Below are 16,542 nucleotides of genomic sequence, written 5' to 3' on the forward strand. Positions count from 1 at the left end.
ATTGTAGATAAAGCTATTTCTAAACAGTTGCAATAGCATTGCCAAGACCCCCCCTCCCTGCCCCAATTGACAGTTCCCAGGCATCAATAACATCCCCATTCTCCAATTCAGCTTGTTCCGGAGTTTGGTGCCCTTGAATTCTCCTTCCGTCTTTAGTGAACTGAATAGTCTTGTAATCTCCGAGATCAAAACGCTGGCAGAAACTAATCATCAGCTTCTCAAACGGCTCATCGCGCTTCAGACTGAAATAATAATCCTGGCAACCTTGTTTCTCCACCTTGACTGTTACACTGTCACGACCATCTTCCTTTTTAACTCCAGACTTGTCATCTAAACCCTTGTCTTCAGACCAAGCATCGATGACATAGCCATCGTCGAGTTGAAGCTCCTTCGGGGTATGGTAACCAACAACTCTGTCACCATCTGCATGGAACCGAAGAGCCGTGTAATCGCCTAGTTGTCGACGTTCACAATAGGCGATCATCAAGTTCTTCAAGGGCTCATCACGTTTCATAGTGTAGTAGAAATCTCGCGTGCCTTCGTTTTGTACTTTGAGTGTTATGGTCTCATTGTCTTCTTTCTTTATGTTTGTAGCTTCCATTGCTCAATCAAGTACTTGGTCAAGTTAGTTGTATGTGAGTATATATACTGCTGCTCTGATGAACTCAAACTCCTCGACTTCCTGAACGTATTCTTAACTTTAATTTAATGTAATGATTGTGTATTAGACGACGTTGCACATTCGTACTCTGATCAAGAGGCAGAGACACGTTTTCTAAATATTTTCTCCATATTTTTTTTACAAATTTAAAATTTTATTAGATTATGAAAATATATATGAAACAACCCGAGTAAAATCCCGAGTCTTTTCGGGAAATCGGGTCAAGTCCCGAACTCCGAATCCGAAAATAAGTCTAAATAAACTGGCCCAACTGCAACAACTTTTGGGTAATCCACAAACCCACCACATGCTCCCAAAATATCATGATTTATTTTTCGAAAGCTCATGTACATGCATCTGTAACTAGTTTTAGTGGTTGTTTATTTAACAATCGCATATGCAGGAAGTTTGAAATTTTCGGTAAATGCTCTATTTGTCCTTTTTTAGTTTTCACTTTGACTTTTTGCACGAATTTAAGGTGATTAAAATACATATTTCTATTCATTATTTTTTTAAAAAAATTACGAATAAAAACACAAAATATAAATTTTTAATTCAGAAAAAGAAAATTTAAAAATAATAAGTATGTCTTCATATGTAGGAAGTTGAATAATGAATAATTTTGTAACGAATTTGTCCATTTAACATTTTTTTAAAATATAAATTTATCTGTTTTTTTTCCTCACAGTGGTGAGTAAGCTTAGATCAGATGCATGTATTTGAGCAGGAATACATGATCATAAAATTCAATAATTCATAATACATGATCATAATGAGTGTATTTAACCCGGAACTCAACAAGTTCCGCTCATTAAAATCAGGCCCTCCTCAAATTCGATCCAAAAAAATCTCTCTCTATATAAACAGACCCTCTCCTCTGCTTTTTCAAACACCAGCATTGGTGTAAATTATAATTTGATGGCGTTCACAACAGTAAAAAAAGAAGATGGTGTGATGATCACACTGAAAGTGCAGAAGGAAGGAACACAAGATTTCTATTACACCATGAGACGTGACCAGCCGTTACAAGAGCTCATGGTTGCTTTCTGTCAACGTCGACAACTCGGAGACTACAAGACTCTCAGGTTCCATGTAGACGGCGACAGGGTTCGCGGTTGCCAGACTCCTAACGAGCTGGAACTCGAAAATGGCTATGTTATTGATGCTTGGTCTGAACTCATGGGTGGTAGAGGTGTTCAAGTTAGCGGGGTCAAAATTTGAAAATTATCGATAAATTTGAAATATATATAGTATATTGATTTTATTTTAGTGGGGTCGAAATGTTGACTATATGCATCTATTTTGACGAAAATATGCTTAATATGATAAAATTTTATGCATAATTACGAGTTGAGTATATTTCATCGGTATCATTTCAAATATATTTTATGCATATATTGATGCTTGGCTCGAACAATGGGGCGGTGCTGCTAAAATTTATAAAATTCCGTGTTTGGCAAGGTCATAAGCTAGTCGAAACTTAAAAGAAAAAAGAAATCTTCATTACTCCTTCTGTTTTTTAATATATGACGTTTGACTTTTTGGCACATATTTTTAAATGCTTTGACCGGGTAGTTAAAAGTATTGTTTTTGAAATTTTCTTTTTCTGAATAAAAATATAAAACCGAAATTTTAATTCACAAAAAAAATCAATTAAAAATAATGATTTTTGCTAGCCGGTCAACGCACCTAAAGGTACGTGCCCAAGTCAAAAGTGACATATAAAAAAAAACAGAGGGAGTAGTAAATAAGTTATGAATGAACTGAAAAACTAGAATTTGATAAATAAAACATGTTGCTCACAGCTTAAGTGGTGAGCTTATCGTGCATTATGTCTATGTGTACAATAACTTGCATCTCATATTGAATTGAGTCAGCATTTCATTGACTCGATTCCTTGTTTTTTCCCTTGCAAGGTGGCAAGGGCTTGCCACATAAGCAGAGGTTATGTCCATAAGCAACTGCAGGGAAGATGTTAAATGGTCTGCCTTGAGGAATCAATCCACATAATCTGTTGGCCTTGAAGTTTGCATGCCTTAGTATTTCTATGTTCAGCAAGCTCTCTGGGATTCGCCCGATTAGTCTGTTGATAGACAAGTCTAGCCATTGTAACTTCAGCAGTGATCCTAGGCTGGTTGGGATTGTGCCTGTCACTTGGTTTCTTGAAATGTCTAGCCTTTGTAGCTTGATCAGGTTTGAGATTGAGGTGGGAATGTGGCCTGTGATCTTGTTCCTCGCGATGTTGAGCAGGATTAGGTTTGAATTCTGGGGTAATTCAGGAATGTTGCCTGAAATCTGGTTGTTGGACAGGTCGAGAGATTGAAGAAATCTGGTTGTGCTGTTGTTTAGGATTTTTGAGAGATGCCCGGATAAAAGATTTGAGTGAAGGTCAAGGGAAGAAAGGCCTCTTGGCAATGTGATCACTGACACGTCTGATTTCAATTGGTTGTTTGAAATCTTGGCCTTTTGCAAGCTAGACATTTTTGCGAAGAAAGTTGAAATTCCATTACTGAAATGGTTGTCAGAGAGATCAATGGAGGTCAGGGAGTTTGGATTTTTGAAGCTAGGGAGGGTTCCAACAAGATTGCAGCCAGCTAAATGGACATCGGAAAGTTCCCTGCCTGTTATCCATCCGGGAACTTTACCTAAACTAAGCTTGTTGTAGGACAGGTCTATAGATAACAAAGAAGGGATGCCCTTGGAGAAGGCACTAGGCAAAGGATTTGAAAGTGCATTTCTAGATAAGTTAAGATACCAGAGACTCTGTAACTGTGAAATAGATTCTGGAATCTGACCTGTGAGTAGGTTCGCGCTCAAAGACAAACTAGTAAGTGACTTCATGCGGCCAATTTGAACTGGGATAGTTCCAGAGAGTTGATTATGGCTCAAGGACAAGTCCAATAGATTGTTTAGACTGCCTAAAGAACTAGAAATTTGACCCGTAAAACGGTTATTGGAGAGGTCAAGAAATGTGAGGTTCTGGAATTGGCCTACAAGTTCAGGGATGGACCCTGATAAGGAATTGTAGCCAAGATCAAGATACTGTAAACTATGTAAATTTCTGAAAGTGGATGGAACAGGACCTGACAGTGTGTTTCTGGCTAATGTAAGCTGAGCAAGGCTTCTGATACTCCCCAAAGAACCAGGAATCTGTCCTGTCAAATGATTGCCATTCAATGAGAGTGCTTTGAGCAAAGCCAGGTGGCCTAAACCTGCAGGAATGGTCCCATGAATCTCATTATCTTCCAGAGCAAGCTGCGTGAGACGCCTCAAATTCGCGAAACTCTCAGGAATACTTCCTGAAATTCTCTTCATTCCAGTGATGACCATAACTTCCAAGAACTGCAAATTGCCTAGAGTAGGAGACAAGGTGCCCTTCATGTACAAGCCACTGTCTTTATCTGCTGGCCCTTGTAGTTGCATCTCTGTAACTCTCCCAGTAGCAGGATCACATTGAATCCCAACCCAATTCCCATCACAACAATCTCTAGTACTCCATGATGCAAGAATCCCAGTAGTGTCTCTCAAGATCCTAGCTTTAAATCCCAGAAGTGCAGCTCTGTCTGCACTTGAACAAGCTGGTGCCACAGCAGCTTGTATCGAAAAATTCGAAAATGAAAAGATGATCAAGAAACTCAAAACCCACAAAAAAGATTGCATTTTGGGATGTGGGTTGCAATCAAAACTACAAAAACAACAAGAATTCAGACAAGAACAAGAATATAATAAATATATTTAATAGTATGGTACAGCATATGTCATGGTGTAAAAAAGGGCAAATAAAAAATAACAAAATAAAGCAGAAATATATTTTTTCTTCACTTAGACAATAAGGTATAATGATGAAAAGGTGTGGCAGTGAAGAATAATGAGATGTGTTTTCAAGTTTGAAGCTTTGTTATTTATAGATAAACCAAGAGTAAAATTTGTCTCAGTGTTGTAAAGCCGTAAAGGAAAAGGCTGAAGAGGTCAATTTTAATGGAATCACATGGAGAATTGTGACCGTTTGATGTAATCACGGGGACTCTAAATTCGTATGTAACGTTGGAGCGCACAATTTTTCAAATTTACCATACCCTCTAGTTCTTAAAGTCTTTAACCATTACATTTTCTTTGAAATTATGGTTCTTGAAATGAAGTATTTCTGCATTTGTATATTACAGTCCATCAGTCATGTTATTTCAGCTCACAACCATCGCTACTCGGTTGTCGTATATTTTTTTTATAATTAAACACGCTCACAGATAAGTTAAATTTAGGTTTAAAATTATAATTTTTTGTTGATATTATAATCATGATCATAGTTTTTGTTATGTGTCCATGACGAAATTCGAATCATAATTCTTTTATGTAATATATTATTGTCTTTGTTATGTGTATACGAGCAAACGTTATTTTACATATTTTAACACGTTGACGTTTTCGGTTCGGATTGTAAAATTATAATTTTCTTTTATGTCTGAATATTCCTAATATGATAAAAACACTGCTCTAAAAATTCATGATTTATTTAAAAAATTCAGCTTTAATTTTAAGAAAGAACTTAACGATTATAATTCGATTTAACTAAAAATTCCTGATTTATCACGAAAAAACTCCGATAAATTTCATATAAATCTTGAATCGGTAGATTGCACAATCAGTTCTGATCCTCGACTTCTATGATGACGGATAAAAATAAGATATGCTAATAATTGTTTGTGCAAAATATCTAAGTGTATTTAGCTGGAGGATCAAGTAGCAATGGCTGCAATGATGGCATGGGAAGGTTCTTCCTCAAGATATTCTTTTCTTATGATTATGGATAAATTAGATTCGATAATATACATATAATTATGTATTAGCAGCAAATATAAATTTGATTTGTTGTTTCTACAGCTATTTGTGCTCGCCGTTAGACCAACATCTGAAAACATGCAAAAAGTAAAGTTCAAATACAACTTTTACAATCTTGACAAATGACATTTTTGTAAAGGTGGTGTTTTTGATGATTAGGCTGTGTTCATATGATTAGGTTGTGTTAATTATACTATATGTTTGAATTGTGCTTGTAAGTTTAACGGAAAGAATGGCTTAATTAAGTTGGTAATAATCTAGTTATTTATTAATTTGTTTTGTGATGAAGGGCTGGTGATCGGTAACTATGTACAAAAAACTTTTTTTTTTTTGAAAAAAATTTAGGTAATTCAAAATTGTTCCTAATTTCTTTTTTCTCAAATTTAAATTTGTCATATACCTGTCATGAAATTTTGAGAAAAAAAAATGGACAAAATTTGGGGTCGTAAACACTACTTTTATAAAAACATGTGATGGATCTTTGTTTTAAATATAGTTTGCATCTCGCCGGGGTAATTTTTCGAAAAAGAATAAAAACTAATATGATACTATAAAAAAAGATTTAAAATAGGATTTAATCATTATTTCTCTACTTGGAAGGAAATTGTCAAGGATGATAAAGACATGTCATATTTTTCATGTATGATTTGTATCTTTTTAAGCATGCCAGTCACATAATGACCTGAGATACGTAAGGGTAATGGTCCTCACAGGCAAATATTCTTATACTTTTGGTAGACTCCTAAAAAAAATTTATGTAAATTTAGTTTGAAATTGACAATATTATTCTAAATTCATAATTAATTTAGCAGATTCAAATCATAATCAAATATGCAAACACAGTAAGCTCATAATAGTTCTTGCATATTCTTTTACTCTAGCTTACCTCAAAGCTAGCAATAGCATCACTTAAATTATTACATCAATTCAATACTCCCTTTGGTCTATATCACGGTCGTTTGACTTTTTAAACCTAATTTTAGGTGCTTTGACCACATAGCAAATATTAATATTTTTTGTAATTTTCTTCTTCTGAATAAAAATTTAACATTTATATTTTTATTCAGTAAAAAAAAAATTACAAAAAATATTAATATTTGCTATATGGTCAAAGCACCTAAAGTTACATCTAAAAAGTCAAACGGTCTGTATTATGTACCAGAGTGAGTAACAATTAACAACCACCACAAGCTTTTACCTGACCAGGCCCAGATTGAGAATCCCCCAAGAAGTCTGGGGCCAAGATTTCTCCCTGGCCTTCATCACCAGAACTCTGGCCCAAGCAACCCATCCTTCCCATGACATTCTTTTGTCCCAGGGACTCCCCCACTCCAGCAAAAGTGTCAGCCCTCTCTCAGCCTCTTTCTCAGCCTCTTCATACCTCCCCTGGCTCAAACATATCTGAGCCAGCACCACATAAGGCTCCCCAACATAAGGGTTCTTCTCCACACTCATTCTCAGCACCTTCTCAACTCCATCCAGGCCTAGTTCCCCTTTAGACATGTCACAAACACCTTCCCAATACAGCTCCCTGGCAGCTTTCTGATCCCCTGCATCCAGTACCTTTGTGCATTTCGCGAAAACTGGGGGGATCACAAGCTCTAAGTCCTCGTCCCTGTCGCGATCCAAACCATTGTCATTGCCCCTTTTCCTTTCTTCAATGAAAATCTCTTCTTCCCTGACTAGAAGACTGTATATAGCACCCATTCTTGATATGGAATTCAGCCAGAGCCCCGGCTTCCCATCGCCAGGCCATAAGGCGGTAAAACTGTTCCCAGAAAACTCGAGGCGCCCGTTTGAGTTATCAAACAAGGCATCCTGGAAACCAAATAACTGGTCACTGAAATCAGCCATTGTCATCATCAGGAAAACTGCAACCACCCTTCTGGAAACAAGAACATCTTCGCCAGTCTTGATATGCTTTATAGTAATCCCACTTGCAGGAACAAGTGCTTGTACCTTCTTCCTCCAAGATTCATCCCCATCAAACACCCCCTTCTCTTTCGCATTCCTCAACGAAACCTCTGAAACCTTAAGGTGTTCAACAAGCTCCGAATCAGAGTACTTGAACAAAAGATCATCATGAATGAGGGGCTGCCTAGGGACTATGCAGAACAAGTGAATCAACCGCTCTGCAGCCTCACCAACATGATCCCTCACCGTGTCACGACCCGTCGAGGGATCAAAGATTGCAAGATTGACATAAGAATTGGAATAAGCAGAATGAAAAAGACCACAAAGACAAACAGAATCCTGGGCTTTCCAGAGCTTGAGGATCTTGTATATATCAACCAGGTGATCGAGGAAGCTTCCGTGCTTGTGCCAGCATTCCCCAGCACCAACAGATCGAAGAACAGCAACCAGAGAAGGCAGCTTAGGATCAACAAACTCAAGCTCACCGCGGAGAAAGGGCCGGGCTGATTCTAACAGGGTCTTGAGATACTGGTCCTGAGAAGGCTGGGATGAAGAGATTGAAGAAGTTGGCATGGTTGATATTGGTAACTAGAGGTTTAAACTAAGATGTGAAGAAGATAAAGGATGATAATACAAGGAAAACCAAGATGTGAAGAAGATAAAGGATGATAATACAAGGAAGATGAATATAAAGAGTCCCAACTACTGGTGGAAAGAAAGAGTCAAACGTGTGAAGACAAAATTAGTTGATAGAGATAAGTCACAGTGATTCACTCAGAGTAGTATTGTTAAGGTTTTAGTGGGCCCCAGACCACACTAGAAACAATTTTAACAGACATTCATTCAAATAATATATCACAAAGAGTAAAACAATGGAATAAAAATGTTTTAAGCAGCTAAGCATTCTTCTGAAAAAAAGGCAAATTTGGTTCGAATATTAAAAAGGAAAAATTTATGCTAACAATAATTGGAAATAAAGTCAAGATGCTGAACATTTTTGTATTTTAAAGTATATAATGATAAAAAAAACAATAAAAAAAAAAAGCACAGTGGCTGAATTTAATAGTTGAGGACTTCTTTGCTCAGGATGAGGATTGAACAGTACAACAAGGCTTGTAAACAATCAATTCTTCCTGATCATTACAAGGCTTATAAACAGCTGTTCTTCTCCGCACCAACATCAGGAACCATGTTTAACGTCTTCAAGATGAAAGTGTACATGAAGGAGTCTAACTCAAGCCTCTCGAATCTGCACGTATAGAATAGAACAGGCTTAGTCGAGAAAGGAAAATTGAGAATATGTCTGTGCTAGCATAAGCTTCATACGACTACCCACTCGATGCAAGATCTAAACAAGTAAAAAGCTGTTCTTGTTCTGCTTAATCCTCATTTTGGTCGATGAAAATCACAAAGAGATAAAATTTGAATTACTTCTCCCTTCTTTACAATTTTATTCTGATTAGGATGCCCTATGAAAATAGTCAAATATATGACTAATTTAAAAGCTACTGTATTAGTTAACAGACTTGAATTTGTATAATTGACAAAAAAAAATAATGACCAAGTTTCTAATAACGTTGGATAAACCAATAGATATTAGCTATATTTTAACCGTGTAAAGCTAGAAGATACTTATAATAAGAAATGAGAAATTTACCTTCCAGATTTTGAGAAGTGCCCTGCTCCAAGTTCACATTTGAACAACAATAAATTATCACTGGTCTTCAAATCTCTTAACTTTGCCACGAATTTTGCAGGTTCAGAATACATAACACGTGGATCTGACATAATATACCACAATTAAATTTATATTTAAAGATGATACAGTTGCACACATACGAAATTGACTAGTACAAGGCAATTCATCAATTCAATCTAACCAAGCTCCTACGAGCCTAGGAGGCTAGGATGTCAGACTATAAATTTGGCGTGTTCAAGGGTGACATACATAGAACTTCACAACCTCAAGGCAAGGCCATGGAGAAGTACATACAATGGACCTAGATACTAGCTAAACATTAATAAAGTTAATGTTTATTGTGGAATAACTAATAAGATATCAGGCGAAAGATAATTCTCTGATATATGCTGGACATGCAGCTGGAGTTACAGTTTTGCTGTAATTGCCTAATCTAATTCCAACAATTTTCGTGTCTGTTTGTAGGATTCAGAAGTGCAAGTCACTCTAATGAAACTAAGCTCTTCAACTCACCGTTTAAACCAGCTGTTATAAGAATCTCTGGATAATTTTGCGCCTTGACCTGTACCAAAAAAACCCCAACAATCAATAATTGAAGCAATCAACTTGGACCATTTCAGGCACAGAACATGTAGCTCCTACAATTCCAATGGTGCAATGTACTGGGCACCACTGGTTTTCTAGACTGAAGATAACTTTAAGATAAGAAAACAACGAAACATAAATAAAGGATATGAATCATTTAATACTCACATTATCAACAGGGGAGTAAGATTTCATGTAGTAATAAAATTCTTCTTTCCGAGGATCTCCCCATTCCTGTAACAACCAAACTAAGTTAGTTAGACTTGTTTTAACTGCATAATATGACCAAATAATCTTTCACTTCAACCAAATAATACTTTAATCAGCTTTTACAAGAAGATTGCATTATGGTGAAGGACTGCTGTTGAGATGCATTGAGAAAAGGTTCTTGGTAAAATAGTATGAATCACTTGCTAAGGTTGGAACATTCTAATTTGCAAGCGCATAAGAAGTTCTATGTCCAGTCCAGTTACAAGAAAGTACTCCGTTCATTTGTCTTGCAAAGGAATTCAGTACTGTTCTAATCATGTATATATAACATACATATGTTTGGATTTTGGTTTAACCGTTTAAGTATAGATATTAGAACCAATAATCTCAAGGCTGTGATTTCCCCCACCTTCAGTGTATAAAGAGATTACTGTATTAAAGATTAGAGATAATAGTTTCATCATTAAATCCAGTTCAATAAATACACATAATAACTTAAGGAACTATTGGACTGTTGGGAAACCAATTACTGGCCAATGTTCAATGCAAGAGTTTAAAGTGAAATATTACCTCCCATTCACTAGTCGTAAGAGGAATAGTGGGATCAAGCATTGTAGTCAGAACATCTACAAAAGGTACACCAGCTACAGCAGCCTTAAATAGATCAGGTCGCATATTAAGGACAGCACCAATAAGCAATCCCCCAGCACTTCTTCCATCAATACATAGTTTTTCCTTTGATCCATACTTATTCTCGATCAGATACTCCGCACAAGAAATGAAATCTGTGAACGTATTTTTTTTCTTCAAAAGTTTTCCATTTTCATACCACTGCCTGCCCATTTCACCACCTCCACGTATGTGAGCAATGGCAAAAACAAATCCTCGATCCAATAATGACAACCTTGATCCGTTAAATGAGGGATCTATTGAAACCTGTACAAAACATGAATATTATATCTAGCACATCGAGTAATCTTCAGGAAGTATTGCATCTAAATTCCATCTTACATTTTATAGAAAACCAAAAATGGTCAAAAGGGAAACTACATGTTCATAAATACCCATAAAATATAACAAAACAAACCAACATTAACAAAGTAATGGAAGCATATATCTATTAAATCACTGAAGGACAAGGACTCGACATTCATTAAGTAATATTCCTATGTTAAGCAAACAAGAGCACAACCATTTCCCTCAGTAAAGTAACTAGATTCAGGGTAGAATGTAATAAGCTACAAAAAGATTATATAGATATATACAATTGCCCGCATCTATATAGCAGAAGTAGCTTGTCCGCGTAAAAGTCTTAATGGTCAAAATTGTAAGTTATATGCATCAGGATCCCTAACATGTTAGAATAAAACTACCAATTCTCTGGTAGCCCTTTGAGAAATGAGACATGTAGCAAAATATGCAAAACTAAACTGAGGTATAAAAAGGGCTCACGTTTACGAGAGAGGTGAAGCTTTAACAGATAACAAATAACCATGTTCTGTTAAGAAGTATGTTCTCTTCAGAAATAACTACCTGAAGAACTCTCGTATTACCTCATAAGAACCATAACCATACAGGTAGAGTGGTTCAGATCCATCAAGCTTCACAAGATTCTTGTAATACACGAGTGATATAGGTATTTGAGTGCCATCTTCAGCGGTTGCCCATTTCCTCTCAGTAACATAATTTGATGAATCAAAACCTCCCAGTACCTAGGTGCAAGAGCAAACCAATTGTAAGAAGAAAATATACACTTCACATCTAAATTTGTAGTACAACAGATTTAATCACATTCTGTAAACGATGAGCATTAAAAAATTATGCAAAATTGTGTACAAAGTTCAAAAGCATAGCTACTATGATCAACACTAGAAAAACATGCAGGTCATGATTATAATGAATCTCTCTCTTCTATCTTTCTCATGTTGGATTACTTCATGTTCACAACTCTGAATGCAAGTCATCTCTCTCTCACTCACTCTCCCTCCCTCTCCATCATCATGTCCAACATTTTCTCTCCTCTCAATGAAAAGTTAAAACTAATGCTGATGTTAAAAACTCCAAATTGTAATCTTATTCACTTATCAAAGTAATTTTGCATTAAATAAAGTTATTCATATATATATATATATATATATACACATATATTTGTCTAATAACTTGACATAGATACAAAACAGACCAGAGAACAGATTTTATCACATTTCTTATACGATAGAAAAAGTTTATCAGATATAAAATATAATAACAAGAATTTTACTTCTTTTTAAACAAGGGAAAAAACCAGACTGAGTAATCAAAAAATAATAAAGCAACAATAATTCACCACAAACGTATAACCAAAAGAGATTATATTTAAGGTGGTAATTTTTGGTGACTTACAGTTTCAGTTTTCTTCAGGACAGATGTTCCTGTGTTCATATCATAGTCAAACACAGAAAGAGGTGTTCTCAACGAGCTGTAAACATATCGTAAAACACTTGAAGAAAACTGTGATTCTGCTGGATCTACAGAATATACGGGATCGACAAAATTAACAGCACGGCCACCTTTAAGTCCTTCAAGTGGTTCGCCTATGGCTGGTAGCTGATATACAATAATTCTTTGAAGAGCTTTTTCACGCTCATATAAAACAAGGTGATCGGCAAAAAGATGTACATCCTGAATTTTAACACTGGACAACGAAAAGAAAAAGGATACTCAAGATACACATGGCTTCTACTTTAAATGAAAAAGCAAAGTGCAGGTCAGAGAGCTTGTCTGTCAGTGCACTTCTATTGTGCATAGTAGTTGTTCTGATACATAAAATATTGAAAAGAGCCATACAGATGATGTTTTCTAAGGGTTATATAACCCCTGAACCCTTAAACCCCCCCCCCCCCCCCCCCCTCCGTCCCCGGGTACAAAATAAAGAGTAAATCTGCAAATACCTTTCTCGATGAGGAACAAGTATCGTCGTTGCTGATGTATCATCCACAGGACAGGCTAGCACTTCAGAATTAAAAACCTCATCACTCCTCCGAGTAATGATAAAGTGGTTGCCCCTATGGCTCGCTGATGTATCAATACCATCTAAACGAGGTGTCAAAGTCACAAGCCCCAACTCCGGTCTAGCAATATCAAGGTAGAAGACGAACCCAGTAATTTTACTGTTGGATGAAACAAATATATATTTCTTGCTTTCAGAAGCCCCAAGATCCAAACTAAACATATCATCCTTCTCATGATAAAGGCAAGAGTCGGTATCTTGCTCTGTTTGCAATTTATGTAACCATACCTATCAAAGTAAACATAAACATTACAAATAATCAATAAGATTCTAATATATGAGACCCATGTGTGCACCTTGGGTATGTTAGATGTAGATTATTTTTTTTCCAGCAACAGAAGATTAGTTATGGATAATCGAGCCCAGGAAAATTATTAAAATTTCTCATTTACAGTTGTGTATGGATGTAGAATAATCAAATATGGAATTTTTTCTTCCCTTGTGCTTCGCAATTACTTATCGAAATATAGCAAGTTGAGGGACCATCTTAGTAAATAGACACAGTAAAAGGAAAAGCAGAAGGAAAGAAGGCAAAGAAAAAGACTGCAAAATGGTAATCCTGTGTAGTTAATAGACACATCCTTGAGCTGTCTTCTTAAGACTATAATATTATTTTCCTATGTGCTAAAGTGCATAAATAAGTCATAAGGCTTTGACAATCCAACAAAAAGAAAAATAAAACGATTTCTATCAACAATATGACTTTAAGGCTCTTGGTTCGAGGAGAAATGTAAACACAAATTTATATTTAAAGTTTAAACGACCGTGAAAACTGGTAATTCATATAATTTTAAAGCAATTGACACACTTGGAACTTGGAAATATACTTTGACTGGTCGGAATGCTAGTTAATATAATTTGTAAGCATTGAATCGCTGGGAACTTCGAAACGTACTTTGTCTGGTCGGAGTGTGCTATCCATTGTTATGTACATCAAAGCTTCATCACCAGCCCATTCCAGTCCATACGTCACTCCTACTATGGGTTTTCCAACAGGTTCACCAGTCTCGGCATCAATGACATGAACAGTAAATATTTCATCTCCTTTAGTGTCTTCTGAATATGCAACTAGCTTATGATTTGGACTGACCTGAGGAAGAGTAAAAAAGAAGAGACAAAAAAAAATATTGAAAAGTAATCAGGGGAAAGGGAAAAGTTCATGAAAAAAACCAATATGGTCAAAATACAAGACCAGTTGTTCTTACTCTCAATTCCCCAATTTTATAAAAAGTATGCTCTTTGGCTTTCAAATTCTCATCCAGGATAATATGTTCTGGAGGAGCGTCAGGTCCAGTTGGCATAACATCATGAACAGATACACTTTCTTTAGGTGCAGAACGTCGACAATGCTGGACATATTCCTTCCCCTCCATGGTCTTTTTATAGTAGTAATAAGGTCCTCTCCTTATTGGTGCAGATATGTCATCCTCCTTAATTCGTCCTCTTATCTCCGCATAAATTTGCTTTTCCAAGTGTTTGGTACCTATAATATCAAAGTGAGAGTCTTTCCAAGCTTCACAATCAACCAAATTTACTAACATTTATCAAGAGCTATAATACCTTGTATTACAAGAACACACATTTGACCTTTATAGATTTAATATCTCGTAGAACAGAATATCGATGACACCATTATGAATGTTAGATAGCTTCGAAACATATAATCAGCATTGTACTGCATACTTCATATTTATCATTAAAAAAGGATCTGTACTTGATTTTTTGTTGAATTTGGTAGAACAGTAAAAGAAAAAAAGACGGAAAGTTTAGTGAGACAAAACTTTGCATTTAATTGCTTGAGTAACTTGTCACCAGATACTTGCCTTTGTAACTGCATTCTTCTGCCCAACAAACAATGAGTACACAATAAAACAAAATAACGTCATCCAAAAGCTTTTATAAACAGCACCACTTTGGAGCAAGTTCTAGCCTCTTCTTCTGGGCAAAATGGGAACGTTTAAAGTGTACTATTCCAATGTCATAGATAACTCTAAAAAAAAGAAAAGAATTGCACACAAACATTTCATATGTGATTTTGATCAGATCTGAAAACTAAACTAAAGCAAAGCTGAACCAGTGACCATAAATAATAATATTAAATAATCAACCAAAATAGCTATTTTTCAAAACTTTCCCCCAAAATACCTAACCTGAAACAAGCTACCATATTTACCTACCAAATACGCATATTATGTTTGCGTATCAGTTTTCTCTGTTTTTTCAATGAAATGGCAGGGGTTCAACCCCGTGGCAGCATTCAATTTTTACTAGAATCACCAATTAAATGTGTAGTTGGCTGAATGTGCAAATGAAATTCAGACCGCGCATGTGAGCAATGCATATACCATAATGGGCTGATGATATGGGCTTTCAAATACGCCATTTAAAAATGCGCAACTTGTTCATATTTATATGGGTTCTTATTTATAAAAAAAGGTATTAAAGTCCTTCACCCGATAAGAACACTTCAAATTCATATTTATATGGGTTCTTATTTATAAAAAAAGGTATTAAAGTGCTTCACCCAATAAGAACACTTCAAACCGAAATATATCACATATTACAAATGCAGCAACAGATATCAATTCACTAATGCAATCACTACGAAACTATCCAACTTATGTCAGCTCTAATTACAAGTTGACCCAATTCTACTCAACAGTACATATCCAACACTTCTTTAACTCATCATGATAACTAATACACATTACAGAAACCTCTTTAAGTAAGCTCGAGACCGACAAATTAACAAAACTCATCAAGATCATAAACCTCACAAAGCTTAAAAGTTAAAACTGCCTACTAATCATCAAGTTTACAACTTCATCGAGATTATAAACTCACGGAGCCTAAAAACACGCATAAGTTTACAACTTTTATCGAGATCACGCATAAGTTTACAACTTTATCAAGATTAAAAACTCACGGAGCCTGAAAACACACATTAATCAATCAAGTTCACAACTTTATCGAGTATCAATTCATCGGAACTTCAAACAAGATACGTAAGTATATACCAGACATAATCGACTCCGTATACGCATTCTCCTGGTCGAGATACGCGAGAACATCGGGATCGGAGCGAGAATCGTCGCGAAGCCAGTAGTAATTGTCGACGCGCACATCGCCGAACATCTCCATCTGGTGCGGCACTTTCTTCGCTACCGGAGGAGACGACGTCGTCGACATTGCAGCAGGCGAACAAGAGAGAAACGAGAGAGACGAGATTTTTCGGGGAGAGAGATAAGAGGAGTGTTTTGTAAGGGGAAGTGTGAGGGGGAATTTGGGTTTTAAGGGGAGAGTGAGGAGGACGGCAGTGGTGTACCGACTTTGCCGGATACATCTATACATCTCTTTTTCGATTTTCTTTTTTTGGAATATTCGGGCTTGGATTTTAAAATAATTTATTTCGAATTTATCATCACTCGATGAGAATGGGATTGTTTCTTTTTTCAGAATATTCGAGCTTTAATTTTATAATAATTTATTTTGAAATTCATCCTCACTTTGACAAAGTTGGATGAGAATGAGATTATTATTTTTTTCCAACAAGATTGAAATTGGACTTTTTCAGAGAGCGGTGTTACA

The 16,542-nt window shown here is 36.0% G+C and overlaps 4 protein-coding genes across 4 annotated transcripts; all 4 read right to left on the minus strand.

Moving 5' to 3' along the window:
* Positions 1-19: 19 nt before the first annotated feature.
* LOC108198510 (uncharacterized) lies at positions 20-671 on the minus strand. Its single transcript, XM_017366263.2, has one exon. It carries the CDS (start codon positions 599-601, stop codon positions 20-22), a length of 582 nt encoding a protein of 193 aa, XP_017221752.1. The 5' UTR covers positions 602-671.
* A 1,620-nt stretch (positions 672-2,291) lies between these two features.
* LOC108197842 (LRR receptor-like serine/threonine-protein kinase FLS2) lies at positions 2,292-4,592 on the minus strand. Its single transcript, XM_017365561.2, has one exon. It carries the CDS (start codon positions 4,319-4,321, stop codon positions 2,543-2,545), a length of 1,779 nt encoding a protein of 592 aa, XP_017221050.1. The 5' UTR covers positions 4,322-4,592; the 3' UTR covers positions 2,292-2,542.
* Positions 4,593-6,534: 1,942 nt separating this feature from the next.
* Positions 6,535-8,125, minus strand: LOC108197352 (uncharacterized). Its single transcript, XM_017364940.2, has one exon. It carries the CDS (start codon positions 7,982-7,984, stop codon positions 6,692-6,694), a length of 1,293 nt encoding a protein of 430 aa, XP_017220429.1. The 5' UTR covers positions 7,985-8,125; the 3' UTR covers positions 6,535-6,691.
* Positions 8,126-8,348: 223 nt separating this feature from the next.
* On the minus strand, positions 8,349-16,337 carry LOC108199805 (uncharacterized). The gene is made up of 11 exons (XM_017367782.2): positions 15,972-16,337; positions 14,160-14,437; positions 13,850-14,044; positions 12,836-13,182; positions 12,288-12,579; positions 11,459-11,617; positions 10,476-10,841; positions 9,864-9,929; positions 9,624-9,672; positions 9,069-9,192; positions 8,349-8,660 (listed from the first exon to the last, which is right to left on the minus strand). The coding sequence occupies exons 1-11, from the start codon at positions 16,303-16,305 to the stop codon at positions 8,561-8,563; spliced, it is 2,310 nt and encodes a 769-aa protein (XP_017223271.1). The 5' UTR covers positions 16,306-16,337; the 3' UTR covers positions 8,349-8,560.
* Positions 16,338-16,542: the final 205 nt, after the last annotated feature.

The sequence above is a fragment of the Daucus carota genome, chromosome 8, assembly GCF_001625215.2.
Source record: "Daucus carota subsp. sativus chromosome 8, DH1 v3.0, whole genome shotgun sequence".
NCBI classification, from domain to species: Eukaryota; Viridiplantae; Streptophyta; class Magnoliopsida; order Apiales; family Apiaceae; genus Daucus; species Daucus carota.

Coding starts and splice junctions, on each gene's coding strand:
- LOC108198510 (XM_017366263.2), bottom strand. CDS start 601: ATGGAAGCTACAAACATAAAGAAAGAAGACAATGAGACCATAACACTC.
- LOC108197842 (XM_017365561.2), bottom strand. CDS start 4,321: ATGCAATCTTTTTTGTGGGTTTTGAGTTTCTTGATCATCTTTTCATTT.
- LOC108197352 (XM_017364940.2), bottom strand. CDS start 7,984: ATGCCAACTTCTTCAATCTCTTCATCCCAGCCTTCTCAGGACCAGTAT.
- LOC108199805 (XM_017367782.2), bottom strand. CDS start 16,305: ATGTATAGATGTATCCGGCAAAGTCGGTACACCACTGCCGTCCTCCTC. Junction 9,930..10,475: donor TTACGACTAGTGAATGGGAG/GTAATATTTCAC, acceptor TGGTTGTTACAG/GAATGGGGAGATCCTCGGAA. Junction 9,673..9,863: donor CTTACTCCCCTGTTGATAAT/GTGAGTATTAAA, acceptor TTTTTGGTACAG/GTCAAGGCGCAAAATTATCC.